Genomic DNA, 12898 nt, shown 5'->3' with positions numbered 1-12898 from the left:
TTCATGACGAGATTACTGTCCTTACAGGAAGAGATCAGCAGCAGCACTCTCTCCCCCTCCCTCTCCCTCCCTCCCCATGTGAGGACACAGCAAGAAGGTTGCCTTCTGCAAGCCAGGAAAGAGCCCTCCCCAGGTCCCAGACATCCTGGCCTCCCAGCCGCAGAATTCCAGCCTCAGAACTGTGAGATGGAAGTTTCTGTTGTCTAAGCCCCCAGGGGGTGGCATTTTGTTATGGCAGCCCAAACCCCATTTAGGGGGAACCCAGGCAGTAGCCCAGACTCCTCAAGTTTTCAAGAGGTGAAGCAGTCATCCCCACCCTCTTCAGTGAACATAGGCAGTGTTTATGGACCCTGCTGGGTGTGGGGTGAGGGGGCAGGAGGAATTTCCAACTTGGATGACCAAGGATGGTAAGGGGCTTTGGGGATAGAACTGGTTAGGAGGTGGGAAGCCCAGCAGGGGTTGTCCTCATGACCCCCTCCCCTATCCCTCAGCCTGGCCCTGTTTAGGGTGGGCCAGTGTCATGATGGTACCACTGAGGCCTGGCACCTTCTTGCTCTGAGTCGCTCCCTACGTTTCTGGTCCAGTCTCACCTCAGCACTTCCTGCCACCCAAGAATCACGCCAGGGGCCCCTCTCCAGCATACACATGGATTTGGTTATCCTGCTCCCAAACCAGCCCGATTTTCCACCCCAACCCCCGCTTCTAAAAAAATCCACTAAGCTGCCTCTGCAAATCACAGCACACACCACCAGGTTTGATTAATTAACTGCACAAAAATGATAGGGAAACCAGTGAAGGACGTAATTATGCAAAACAGAAGTGTCAGATTTACAAAGTGAGTTCCTCCTCTCTCCACATACTCAGAAGGGGGTGGGGTGGGCGGGGGCGGGGGCAGGGGTGGGGATTCCTTCCTTTTACCCTGTAGCTGCCCCTGCTCAACAAATTTTGCTCACAGAAAGTCGGGAGAGAGGCAGGCAGGCCAGGGACAGGGGAGGGGTGGTGTGAGAGGCGGGGACGAGTGGCCTGGGGGGCACACCTGATGGGAAGGCCCTGCAGCGCCGCTCCCAGGTATGTCCACTAAGAGAAGCCCCCCTGCCCCGCCCGGCCCCCTCCTCTATGGGGGAGGTTTCACTGAGCCCACTCGTGCCTATTTGATCTCTGCCGGCCTCTGCTCTGCCTGGGTCTTTCCTTGCCTTGCAATGGTAAGAGCCAGCAGCAGACATCACTGTGGCCAGTGTGCAGAGATGCTCAGGCTGGTCCCGGGAGGCAGAGGAATTCTGGGGGCTTGTGATGTGCCCGCATTGGTTGGGGGGTGTCCTAGGGCATTTGGGGCCTCTCATCTGCATGTGTCTGTCTCTCTATGAGGGGGCTGGTCTAGAGCAGGGCTGGGGTGTGCCCCAGCCCCCTCATTAGGGGCATCTCCGGACCATCTTAGTCACAGCCTGATGTCCCCCACCACCTGGCCCAGCCCGTAGTGCTTCACTCCCCCACCTGTGTGGTCAAAGGCCTCAGGAGGACTTTTCTCCCTCCTCCCCCGGGGTCCCTCGAGGTGGGCTCACCTGCGGCCCGCCTCGGCATCGCGGTAGTCCTCGATGGCCAGGCGCAGCTTTCGCCGGTGCAGGGAGCTGCACACGCCCAGGCCCAGCTGCAAGTCCTCGTCACTCAGGCTCAGCAGCACCTGCCCCCCGGGAGGGAGTGTCATGTGGGGGCTGGGACAGCTGCCAGCGGAGTTCCTGCCCTAGAGGGGGTGTGTTGGCGGGGAGGCTCCTTCCTATCTTCTAGCCACGTTTCCTACAGTGGGGTCAGGGCACATGAAAACCTCTGCAGCTGTGATGTGGGCCAGAATTCCCATCCAGGCAGAAAGAGCCCTTTCCCTTTGGCAGGTAAACAAAGCTTGGGCCCATTTTCAGGATGAGGCAGCTGAGGCTCAGAAGGGCTCTGTGCCTTGCCAGGGCAGCACAGTGACTGAGCAGGTACATCAGAGGCTGATTGCATTGGCTGCCTCCTAGATTGCACCTTCTCCTGACTCCAGGGTGGGAGCGGGGGGCAGGCCAGCTTCTGGGTGCATAAAGCTCATGCAGGGAATGGAGGACGTCCCACAAGGGCCCAGAGTCGCCTACCTTCCCACTCTTCACGTTCTCTGAGCAGGCCTTGACGTACATGGGCATGGCCATCACCACTTCCAGCCAGGCCTGGACGGTGCCCGCCTTCCAATGGGACATGGGGGTGGTCCTCACCAGCTCCACCTGTTGCAGCCGGTCCATCTGCTCCTCACCTTCCGACAGGCTGAGGCTCTGCCGTGTGGGGCTGCACTGGCTGTCCGAGTCTGCAACACAAGTTCAGGCCACGTTGGGGGACGAGGCTGCTGGGGCAGGGGCGGGGCGGGCCGCAACCCCGGGGGGCAGAGGACAAATTCCCCCCACACATTTCTTCTCTTCTAAATCAAAATGGCTTTCGGCTTTTGTGTTTTTCTGCCCTTGCTCCCACCACAGAAGTAATTTATGAAAAGAAAAGAAAAACCTCTGCCAGAAAAAAAATAAAACAGAAAATGAAGATCATCCCATGCAGCTGTGAAAAGAACATTGAGGGAAGTAGAAAAGTTCCTTTTTAAAGTTTCCTTTCTTGTTAAAAAATAAGTGTGCTAATAACTCTCTGTTAAGCCCTATCCTATGTAGCTGTTAAACATGCCATGCTCACAGGCACGTGAGAACACACTCTTGTACTTTAACCAAGATATCTGTGCTGGCCCTTGTGCGGAGCTGCTCAGGCTGGTCCCAGGAGGCAGCGGAGACTGTGAGCACTTGACTGTGAGCACGTCCAGCACAAGGTATCTGTGCTGGACGTGCTCACAGGCATGTCTCAGCTCTCTATTGCTTTTACCTATTTAAAAAAGTTTGACGTTATTAGCTAATCGGGTTTTAGTTTAGATTGTGAGGTCTGGCTCCAGCCAACCGAGATCAGACACAGCAGTAAGGATGATCTCAAATGGGTAAAAAATAAATTTGTGTGTTATTCTTTGTATATTGTACTCTTGTGGCAAGATGGCTAGTAAGAGTAGCCTTTCTGCAGTCCAGGAAGTAAAAATTACGTTGCTAAAAGATCCTTTGTCTCAGTACTAATTTTTTTTTGCGGCACTGAGCATCTATTTCCAATGAAAATAAATCTTGGGACCTGGAACTCATTAAGCCAAAGGGAAAAGTCAGGCTGGGAACTGGGTCACGCAAACCTGCGTAAGATGGCTTCAAGATGAACAGCTACACACCTCCCTCATATGTTGCCCACAAGGAAATTCCTAGTGAGCTCCGAGATATTTACCCTAAAGCATGTCTGTTAAAATTCACCGTGGCAATGTAGACTTATCTTCACACAGTGTTCACCCCTCTGCTCACCTGGCACAAATGCGTATCTGACTATTCCCCTGCCCCATTTATAAGATTCTACTAAAAATCTTACGTAAAAATGCCGATTCCCTGGATTTTCCCCATCTGTCTATGTTACCTTATATAAAAATGCAGATTCACTGGGCCAGACAAAGGCATGCATGATTATTTTCCACCATTCCCCTCTTACATGAAAACTGTGTGCTTGTCAATATGCTGTCCTTTCCCCTTTGGAGCCCTCGAAATCATCTTTGGAGAAAGGCATAGCCCTGTCTCCCAGGCAAGCGTCCTTAACTTCGACAAATACACCTCCTAAAATGACTGAGACCTGTCTCTTCATTTTTCTCTATTGACACCACCCAGAGACAGCCAGCTGTTAAATACTCTGGGATACAGAAAAGCCACACTTACAAACACACACAGACCCGCCTGCTTACAAGATGGGTGCATTTTGTGATATGCCTGTTCGCTTTCGCTGTGGAGGACATCTTTCCATCTCAGTAGAGACCTGCAGTACCTTTTTGCTGTGAGGGATTCATCAGAAGGAGGCTCCATAATTTATTCCACCTGCCTCCCACTGATGGGCATGGGGCTTGTTTCCAATTTTTCGCTATTGTAAACAACACAGCGGCAGTCACCTTTGGGCAACCAGGTGATTTATTTTCTTAGGATAAATGGAACTCAGCTTCATTTCTTAATACACTGAAAGCAGTTTCTGGGGTGGTCCTCACAGACCAAATAAACAAATAAATAAATAAATCCATCTACCAACATTTTCCAACCCCACTCTTCCATCTACGGTCGGCTACCTCAATGCCTGGTAAATATGCAAAGTTCAGGTTACAGAGATGCAATTGAGAGGGAAAAAGAATCTCTCTAAAACAGGATTAAATAAAAACCTAAACAGGCTGGGTGTGGTGGTTCACACCTGTAATCCCGACACTTTGGCAGGCCGAGGTGGGCAGAAGGCTTGAGCTCAGGAGTTTGAGACCAGCCTGGTCAACATGGGGAAACCTCATCTCTACCCAAAATACCAAAAGATTAGCTGGACGTGGGCCAGGCGCAGTGGCTCACGCCTGTGATCCCAGCACTTTGGAAGGCCAAGGTGGGTGGATCACGAAGTCTCGAGATCGAGACCATCCTGGCTAATATGGTGAAACCCCTTCTCTACTAAAAATACAACAAAATAGCCGGGCATGGTGGCATGTGCCTGTAATCCCAGCTAATTGAGAGGCTGAGGCAGGAGAATCGCTTGAACCTGGGAGGCAGAGGTTGCAGTGAGCCGAAATTGTACCACTGCACTCCAGCCCGGGTGACAGAGCGAGACTGTGTCTCAAAAAAAAAAAGAAAAAGAAAAAGAGAAAGGAAAAAGGAATGCACAGCAGGCACAGTGGAACCCTGACTGTGGTTTAAAAATTATATGTAGATATAAAGTGTATAATTATTACATATACATGTATATTTATACAATATACTAGATGGTTAAAATCTAATATATAAAAATAGATATAAAGCACTAGCTGGATAAACATGAAACGTCTGTCTCTGGAAGGCAGTGGTAGGTAATTGTGTGAGTGTGTGTGTGAATGTGGCATGTGAGTGTGTGAGGACATTTGTGACTGTGTGCATACTTGATTCCCAAGTTTTCTGCATTGACTATATTACATTTGACATGGGGAAAAAAGCCTGGAAATGTCACTTTTTAAAGTTACAAACCCCCTCCCTGCAACGCCTTCCCTCTCTCCATTTTAAATTCCTTGAGGGTCTCTTTGAAAAGAGCTGCACATACTTGGTGACCACACACTCATCCATCATCCCCATCTCCATCAAAACCTGTCTCCCAAACACCTTGTGCCTCAGTTTCCCCACTGTAATGCTGGCCCGGTACTGTTCTGTGCTGCCTGCCTCCTCTGTGGGCTGCTGTGAGGACTCAGCCGGGGTGAGTGTGACAGGGCTGTCCGTGCTGGGACAAGTACAGGTTGAGAGGTCACTGCCAATATGGTATTGTTTCCCTTCTCAGTGGCTGAAGGCCTTAATTTTTCCCAGGGAAATGGCAGAGGTTGCAGAGAGCTCTGTGCAGGTCACCAGTCTGAGTGACCTCCTGTTGCCATAGTACCCGGGAATTTGGAAACAGCAGCTGCCTCTGCAGCCCCACCAGGGCCCCAGGTTCCGGCCTGGTGAGAGGGCTGTCCAGCCAGGGGTGCAGACCGGTGCCCAGTGCTGGTGCCTGGCTCCTGTGGACTGGCGTGGCTTGCAGGGAAGTCTTTCTGATCAGGTACAGGACTCCAAGTTCTACAGGGGTTGGAACAGGCACTGAAACAGGGCATCCTTTCTGGGTGGGAGAGAGCTGAGAGCTCCCGGGAGGCCGCCAGCATGGTGGGCTTCACTCTGTCTTATTCCAGTAGCTGAGTCTCGCCTCTGTTATGTGCTTCTGGGAAGAGGAGAGGTGATGTGTGGCCAAATCTGGTTACCCAAAGTTCCAAGACATGGCCCGTGTCACCCATGTGGACCAGGCTTTGGAGATGAACAGACCTCAGCTTCAGGCAGATTTCCTGAAACCTCCGTTTCTCCATAAATAAAATGGGAATGATGAGTGTATCTGCCTCCTAGCTTGAAATGAATGTTGTAAACTCTGAATGGGAAGCTATGGGAGTGTGAAAGTTGCAGATACCCGGATGAAATAACTCTTGTCAGATCCAAAAGAATTAGAGCTGCAAAGGCAAGAAGGAGGGGAACTGATGCTTGCATATCTGAGATAAGGACTGTCGCAAGGACTTTCTAAAATAACCCCCCAAGAAATTCCTTCGTCAGGACTGCAGCAATTCAGATAAGATGTTCTCCAAAGAACACTGCCCCGTAATGATGTCTCCGCCAATGAACAGATGCCAACTCTAGCTTTGAGCCTCCAGAGCCAATGAAGTCTGTTTCCAAGCAGCTTATGTGAACTTCTCTTTTTGCCAATAAAACCTTCCCTCTGCTGTCCCCTCTCCAGATGCACCTATGGCTTGCCACGGCTATGCTTCCAGAGTCTAATCCGTTTTGTTTACTCCCAAATACATTCATCACATAGGAATATTTTTCTGATGTCTCTTTTATCAGGCTTACAGGAGACACTTAGTCAAGGTGCTATTGATGGTAATAAGGGGTCCCTCTCCTGGGGCTTGGGCACTGTTTAGTCACATTTAGAGTTCAGCTGCAGCTGCCTCCTTCCTGCTACACTGCTGGGTGCAGCTTTGGTGACTTTGGAGAAAACAAGTCCTCCTGGTTGTCCCGGCTGGCGGGGCAGAAATTCACTGTCCCTGCTGGACTCTTACCTGGTCGAGGTGGGAGGGGTGGGGCTCTCAGTGAGATGAGGGTGCATCTTTCTGTTCTATGCCCAGGTGGGTGGGCTGAGGGTGTCTGCAGCCCTTGGCTATGATACGTCTCCCCAAGAAAGGGAGCTAAAGGGGCATGGGAAGGGGAGAAAGGAGATGGGAGCAGAAGTTAGCACCTGCTCCTGAGTCCACCAGAAGAGGGGAGGGTTCAAAGAACAGCATCTGGGGAGAGAAAGGGTGTCCAGCCACAATAACGATGGGAAGGTAAATTGGAAAGAGGAGAGCGAGAGAGAGGGAATAGAGGGTCAGGAGGGGATGACAGATACGTGCACAAACAGAAGCAGCAGATTTCTGATGTGCATGTGTGAGCGCGTGTGCATGTGCCTGTGTGTCTTTGTGAGTGTGTGTGGGTTACTTGGGTTATTTTGTGTAGCGAGCAGGCCTCAGGGCTGTAAGGAGAGCTGGCTTTACAACTCAAATTATTTACGGAGTCCAGGCCCTAGGAATGCCAGAGGCCAAACTGGGTTCACGTGCACAAACCACACATTTTGGTTTCTGCAAGACAGCTATTCACCATCGCTGTTCACCACCGCCTCCCTCCCCTCAACCCTGAGGACTCAGCGCCAGGGAGACTGCATGACAGAAGAGCTTGGGAGGAGTCTAGGGGGCCTTTGGGGTCATAAACCATTAATTAAAGGCAGTTTCCAAAATGCAGTCATTAAGGGGCCAGATTTTTATGTCCAGATTCCATCAATCCTGGCTTTTATTTCCCTCCTTCTCAGTCTTGAGAGCAGAAATAACTCATGTTGATGGCCAGGCTGCTCCACGGAGGGGCTGCTGAGTCAGGGGTGCTGGCTGAGTCCCTGGTGGAGTCTCAGAAGCTACCACTAAAAGGTAGCCACTCTGGATCCTCCCAGAAACCAGGACGCCTGTGGACTTCGGAATGAGACTTCCACCCGCCCTGACATATATATAGGCATGCACACCCCACCCCCAGAATGTTAGTACTACTGAGTGTGAACATTGAGGTCTCCCCTATAAAAGGGCCTTTCAGAGGCAATTTTTTGGCCCAGCATAGAGGTCAGCAGACTACCGCCCCAGGCTGAATCCAGCCCTCCCTCTTGCTTTTCTAAATAAAGCTTTTATTAGATCACAGCCATGCCTATTTGTTTATTTATTGTCTAAAGCTGCTTTCATGCAGCAATGGCAGAGTTGAGTAGATGAGACAGACCCACAAAGCCTAAAATCATTGCTATCTGGCCCAGTGCAATAAACCACATAGAGAAACCCTGGCTGAGAGGGTCTGAGGTTGGCACTGGAATATGGGAGCCCTTGGTTTGGATCCCAGCTCAGTGGGCTACCAACCAGATGATCTTATGCAAGTGTTTTACAGTTTCTCGACTTCAGTTTTCCCCTCTAAAATGGGGATGAGGATAACTCTTAATCTCACATAGGACAAAATGAGATGGTATGTGCAGTGTTCAGCCTCGTTAGAGTGGACACTCAGTGATGGAGTGGGGGCCTCTGTTCCCTGCAGGATCATGTCACCTACTGTCCAGACTGCTCTATCCAGTATGGTTGCTACAAGCCACATGTGCCTACTGAACACGTCATGTGGCTAGTTCACACTGAGAAGTGACTTAAGGGCCGGGTGCGGTGGTTCAAGCCTATAATCCCAGGACATTGGAAGGCAGATCACTTGAGGCTGGGCATTCAAGACCAGCCTGGCCAACATAGTGAAAAGCCGTCTCTACTAAAAATACAAAATAATGGCCAGGAACCATGGCTAACACCTGTAATCCCAGCATTTTAGGAGGCCAAGATGGGTGGATTACCTGAGGTCAGGAATTCAAGACCAGCCTGGCCAACATGGTGAAACCCTGTCTCTACTAAAAATATAAAAATTAGCCAGGTGTGGTGGTCTATGCCTGTAATCCCAGCTACTTGGGAGGCTGAGGCAGGAAAATTGCTTGAACCTGGGAGGGAGAGGTTGCAGTGAGCTGAGATCGCACCACTGCACTCCAGCCTGGGCAACAAGAGTAAAACTCTGTCTCAAAAAAACCCCCAAAACAAGCAAAAAAAGTCAAAACCCAACCCCCCCAAAAAATACAAAACAAACTTAGTTGGGTGTGGTGGTGCCTGCCTGTCTGTAATCCCAGTTCCTTGGGAGGCTGAGGCAGGAGAATTGCTTGAACCGGGAGGCAGAGGTTGTAGTGAGCCGAGATCTGGTCACTGCACTCCAGCCTGGGTAGCAGAATAAGACCCTGTCAATAAATAAATAAATAAAAATAAAACACATACTGGAATTTGAAGACAGTACCAAAAAAAAAATGTCAACTATCTCATAATCATTTTTAAATTGATAACATATTGATCATATTTTGGATATACCACTTTAAATAAAATATGCTATTAAAAGTCATGTCACCCATTTCTTTTTACTTGGAATGTGGCTAATAGAAGGTTACAGTTACACACGTGGCTTGCATTCGTTTCTATCGGACGGAGCTGGTCTGCATGGAAGAGAACTTTTTCTTTGGTTTCTTTTCTCATTCCACGCCCCCCGCACCCCCCCCCGCCCCCGTTGGTTTGGAAATTCCGCTTTCTGTGTTTCTGATTTTAGTGTAGTACTCGTACTTCTCAAAGTGTGGTACTGGACTAGCAGATTAGCAACATCTGGGAATTTGGTGGAAAGGAACATTCTAGAACTGTACCCCAGATTGCCTGGAACAGAAACCCTGGGGGTAGAGCCCTGCTGGGACCACTGCCTCAATGATTACCTTTGAAAACTCACTATACATATTTCTCTTAACAAAACCTGGGGTTGTTCGGCATCCTAATGCCGTCCTAAATAGTAAGAATTACTTCAAACCTGTTCATTCTGAGCATTCCTCCTGAGTTACACGCTGCCTCATCCAAGATTTTAATTCTATCCTCTTTTAAAACCCCTCATTTAGACACTGTCGTGACGATTATTTCATACTGGTAACACTTGCTTAAAATCACTGACTGACGTGTTTACCAAATTTCTTTGCTCATCATGTCTTCCTGTCCTCAGACCTCCCTCTCGAATAACTTTTCTTAGTCCTGAAGAACATGATTTAAAAGATGTTTCGATTCAAAGTGTTTTGGCGGTAAGCTGTCACAGCTTTTGCCTATCTGAAGACAGTTGATTTCACGCTTCTTCCTCAAAGGGGTTTTGCTGGGTGCACAGTTTTAGGGTTTCAGCACTTGGAAGACACTGTTCCATGACCGTAGGTCTTCAGTTTTGCTGAAGAGAAGTCCGCTGCAAGTCTAATTTTGCTTTCATTAGCTACTTTCAAGGTTCTCTCTTTGTCCTCGGTGTTCTGAAGTTTCATTACAATGTGGCCAGATGTGGATTTTTAAAATTTATTCGGAACAACATAAATTGTGCTTCCTGTATCTCTGGACTCATTTTTTGAATGTTCTGAACCATTATCTCTTACAATGTTATCTCTTTTTCATTCTCTCTGTTCTCTCCTTCTAGGATGCCACCAGACATAAGTTGGACTTTCTTTTTTTTCCTATCTTGCGACCTGGTGCTGTCCGACAGAACTTTCTGTGTTGATGAAAATCTGTTATAACTGCCCAACAGGATAACCATTAGCCACGTGTAGTTATGAGCATTTAAAACGTGGCTAGTGGGTGGTGTGCGGTGGCTCATACCTGTAATCCCAGCACTTTGGGAGGCTGAGGCAGGAGGCTTGCTTGAGCCTAGGAGTTTGAGACCAGCCTGGGCAACATGGCACAACCCCATCTCTACTACAAATACAAAAATTAGCTGGGCATGGTGGCAGGTGCCTGGGCTGAGACAGGAGAATCCTTTGAACTTGGGAGGTGGAGGTTGCAGTGAGCTGAGATTATGCCACTGTACTCAGCCTGGGTGACAGTGAAACTCCATCTCAAAAAAAAAAGAAAAAAGGAAAAATCGGCAGAGGTAAAATATGCCTAGTGCAACTAAAGACCTGAGTTTTAGTTGTATTTAATCTTAATTAATTCAACTATAAATCTAAGAAGCAACACGTGGGCTGGTGGCTGCTGTATTAGATATAGTCATTTCTCCTTTATAGTTTTCATCTTAGCTCTGTGCATTGCATTCTGGGTAATTTTCATAGATCTTTTTCTGTTTTTGAAATTCTCTTTTCACTTATTTAGCCTGCTGTTTAACTCACCCTCTTATTTATTTTCAATGTTACATGTTTTTAATTTATAAAATGTTGTATCTGTTTTTTCTTTCAAGTTTTCCTGGTCTGTCAGTTTCCTGTTGCTCACGTGTGTGATTTCATCTTACAGTTCTTTAAGGATTTTGTGCATAGTATTTTATATTTGGTATTGATAATTACTTATCTGAGAAGACTCCAGGGGGTCTACATTTGCTGTTTGTTTTTGCTGAACACGTATTTAATCTTCATTTACAAGACTCTTTAGGGTCTAAGTAGCAGATGCCTTTCGCCAGAGAGGATTTACATTAGCTTCTACTGGGGTGGGGAAGAGAAGAGGTGTGGGGATGAGGCCGGGGTCCAGGGGCCACTTCATTCCCCTTGGAGAGACTCGGGTTGAATGACAGAGTCTCTGGCTGTGTTCTTCCACTCTACCGCATCCCCAAATGTGACCCCCGGTAACAGTCCTGACAGCAGCCTTTGCCTCTAGGACAACCTCAGCCTTTGCCTTCAGTGATCAGTCGCTACTCCGGTTCTGGTGTTAGCTTACAGCTTTTGATCTTTGTCCGTAGACGTCTTGGGGATTTTCCTTATTTTTTGTGAGACCAGGAGAGCGTGAAAAAGTATGTTTCATTCCAGATTTATAGGTTTTGTAGAGGGAGGCCCTTCCGAGTATGTCTTCCCTCAAGCGGCCCTGAGTGGCCGTCCCTCTGGCTGTGTGCACGGTCTACACAGTACACTGCTTCCTGCTGGCACTGCTGGTGCATGGCCTGTCCATCTGCCCTGCCACAAAGTGACTGCCTAGGCCAACAGACAAGTCTATCCGTATTTTTATTACCTGGGCCTGGTATCTGGTGACGTTCAATGTCATTAGCGATGGTAAAAGCCCAGGTTATGAGAATTACCATTTCCTTTCCCTTTTCCCCCAGCTCAGACCTTCTTTGTTCTACTTTTTTTGACATCCAAGGAAGATGAGACCATTTTTCACTTGGATATTCCCTTGGGAAGCCTCAGTTTCTCTTGCCTTTCCCCAGGGGTGAAGGGGCAAAGGACACATTTCAGGGGGAAAGTGAAGGCTCAGAGCGGTTCACCGATGTTTCCAGCAAGCTAGGGTGGGAGCTCAGCCTCAACCCCGAATTCCCCACCTCCCAGGGTAGAAGAACCTATGTAAGCAGCCCTCTTGTCTGTCCTTTGATGCCTGTGCTTGGTTACAGGAGAACAATGGCCCGGATTGCTCAAACTGGCAAGAGGTGGGATGGTGAGTGGGGCATGGGATGCTACTCTCAAAGGCTGGGAAATCACTCCTGGCCCGGCCTGCCAGGCTGGGGAACTTGAGGCTGGCCATGATTCAAAGTGAGAGACAGACACAGAGAGAGACAGAGAGACAGGCCTAAGGATCGAGACAGACTTGATGGGATCCCAACGCCCGTGATGGGGAAAGACATGCTGATGTGGACATGGGTGTCACCACTTAACTTGGGGCTCTATGTGTCTGCCCATTCTTTGGGCTGCTCTACCAAATGCTACGGTGCCTAGGTATTCATTCTATGACCAGATACACTCATGCCTAATGCTTACAGAACTACTGGGCCTTCTGATAGGACAGGTGGCATGGAAAGGCAGGATGGAAGGAAGGATGGTAGACTTTGGTGGAGGTGAGCCCTGGGCGGGAGTGACACAGGCAGCCTGGAGCCAGAGCTGATGGCCAGACAGGCCCAGTGTGCCATTCACCAATGTCTGGTAGAAGCTTTGGGAAGCTTTTGCTTGCCACTGTTTCTGCCCTGAAGCAGTCCCTCCTCCACCTAGCCTGAGGTTGACATTTGCAACTAAAAGGGGCCGAACAGGCATGACTCCACATGCCTGTCTGAAATCCATTCAGAGCGAGGAAAGGTGTCTACCTCTGAAGAGGTTGGAGCATGCTGGCACTTGCTGCTCAAATGACATCATGAATGGGATCACCTGGGCCCCTCATCCAGTGGGATTCAGAATTCTAGGGCTAAGAGGTGCCTTCAAGGTCATGTGG

At 49.0% G+C, this 12898-nt stretch overlaps 1 protein-coding gene across 4 annotated transcripts in view; it reads right to left on the bottom strand.

The window, feature by feature from the left end:
* Positions 1–12898, bottom strand: part of KAZN (kazrin, periplakin interacting protein) — a 1282700-nt gene that overhangs the window by 19572 nt on the left and 1250230 nt on the right. For all 4 annotated transcript variants that reach the window (XM_035252956.3, XM_035252957.3, XM_035252958.3 and 1 more), the window contains 2 exons: positions 2121–2326; positions 1560–1678 (listed from right to left, as the gene is read on the bottom strand). In XM_035252956.3, the coding sequence (XP_035108847.2) occupies positions 1560–1678; positions 2121–2326 (325 nt within the window). The remainder of the gene's footprint in view (positions 1–1559; positions 1679–2120; positions 2327–12898) is intronic.

The sequence above is a fragment of the Callithrix jacchus genome, chromosome 7, assembly GCF_049354715.1.
Source record: "Callithrix jacchus isolate 240 chromosome 7, calJac240_pri, whole genome shotgun sequence".
Classification (NCBI taxonomy): Eukaryota; Metazoa; Chordata; class Mammalia; order Primates; family Cebidae; genus Callithrix; species Callithrix jacchus.
Note: the sequence above shows the minus strand (reverse complement) of the source record. Positions and strands in the feature narration are given on the sequence as shown.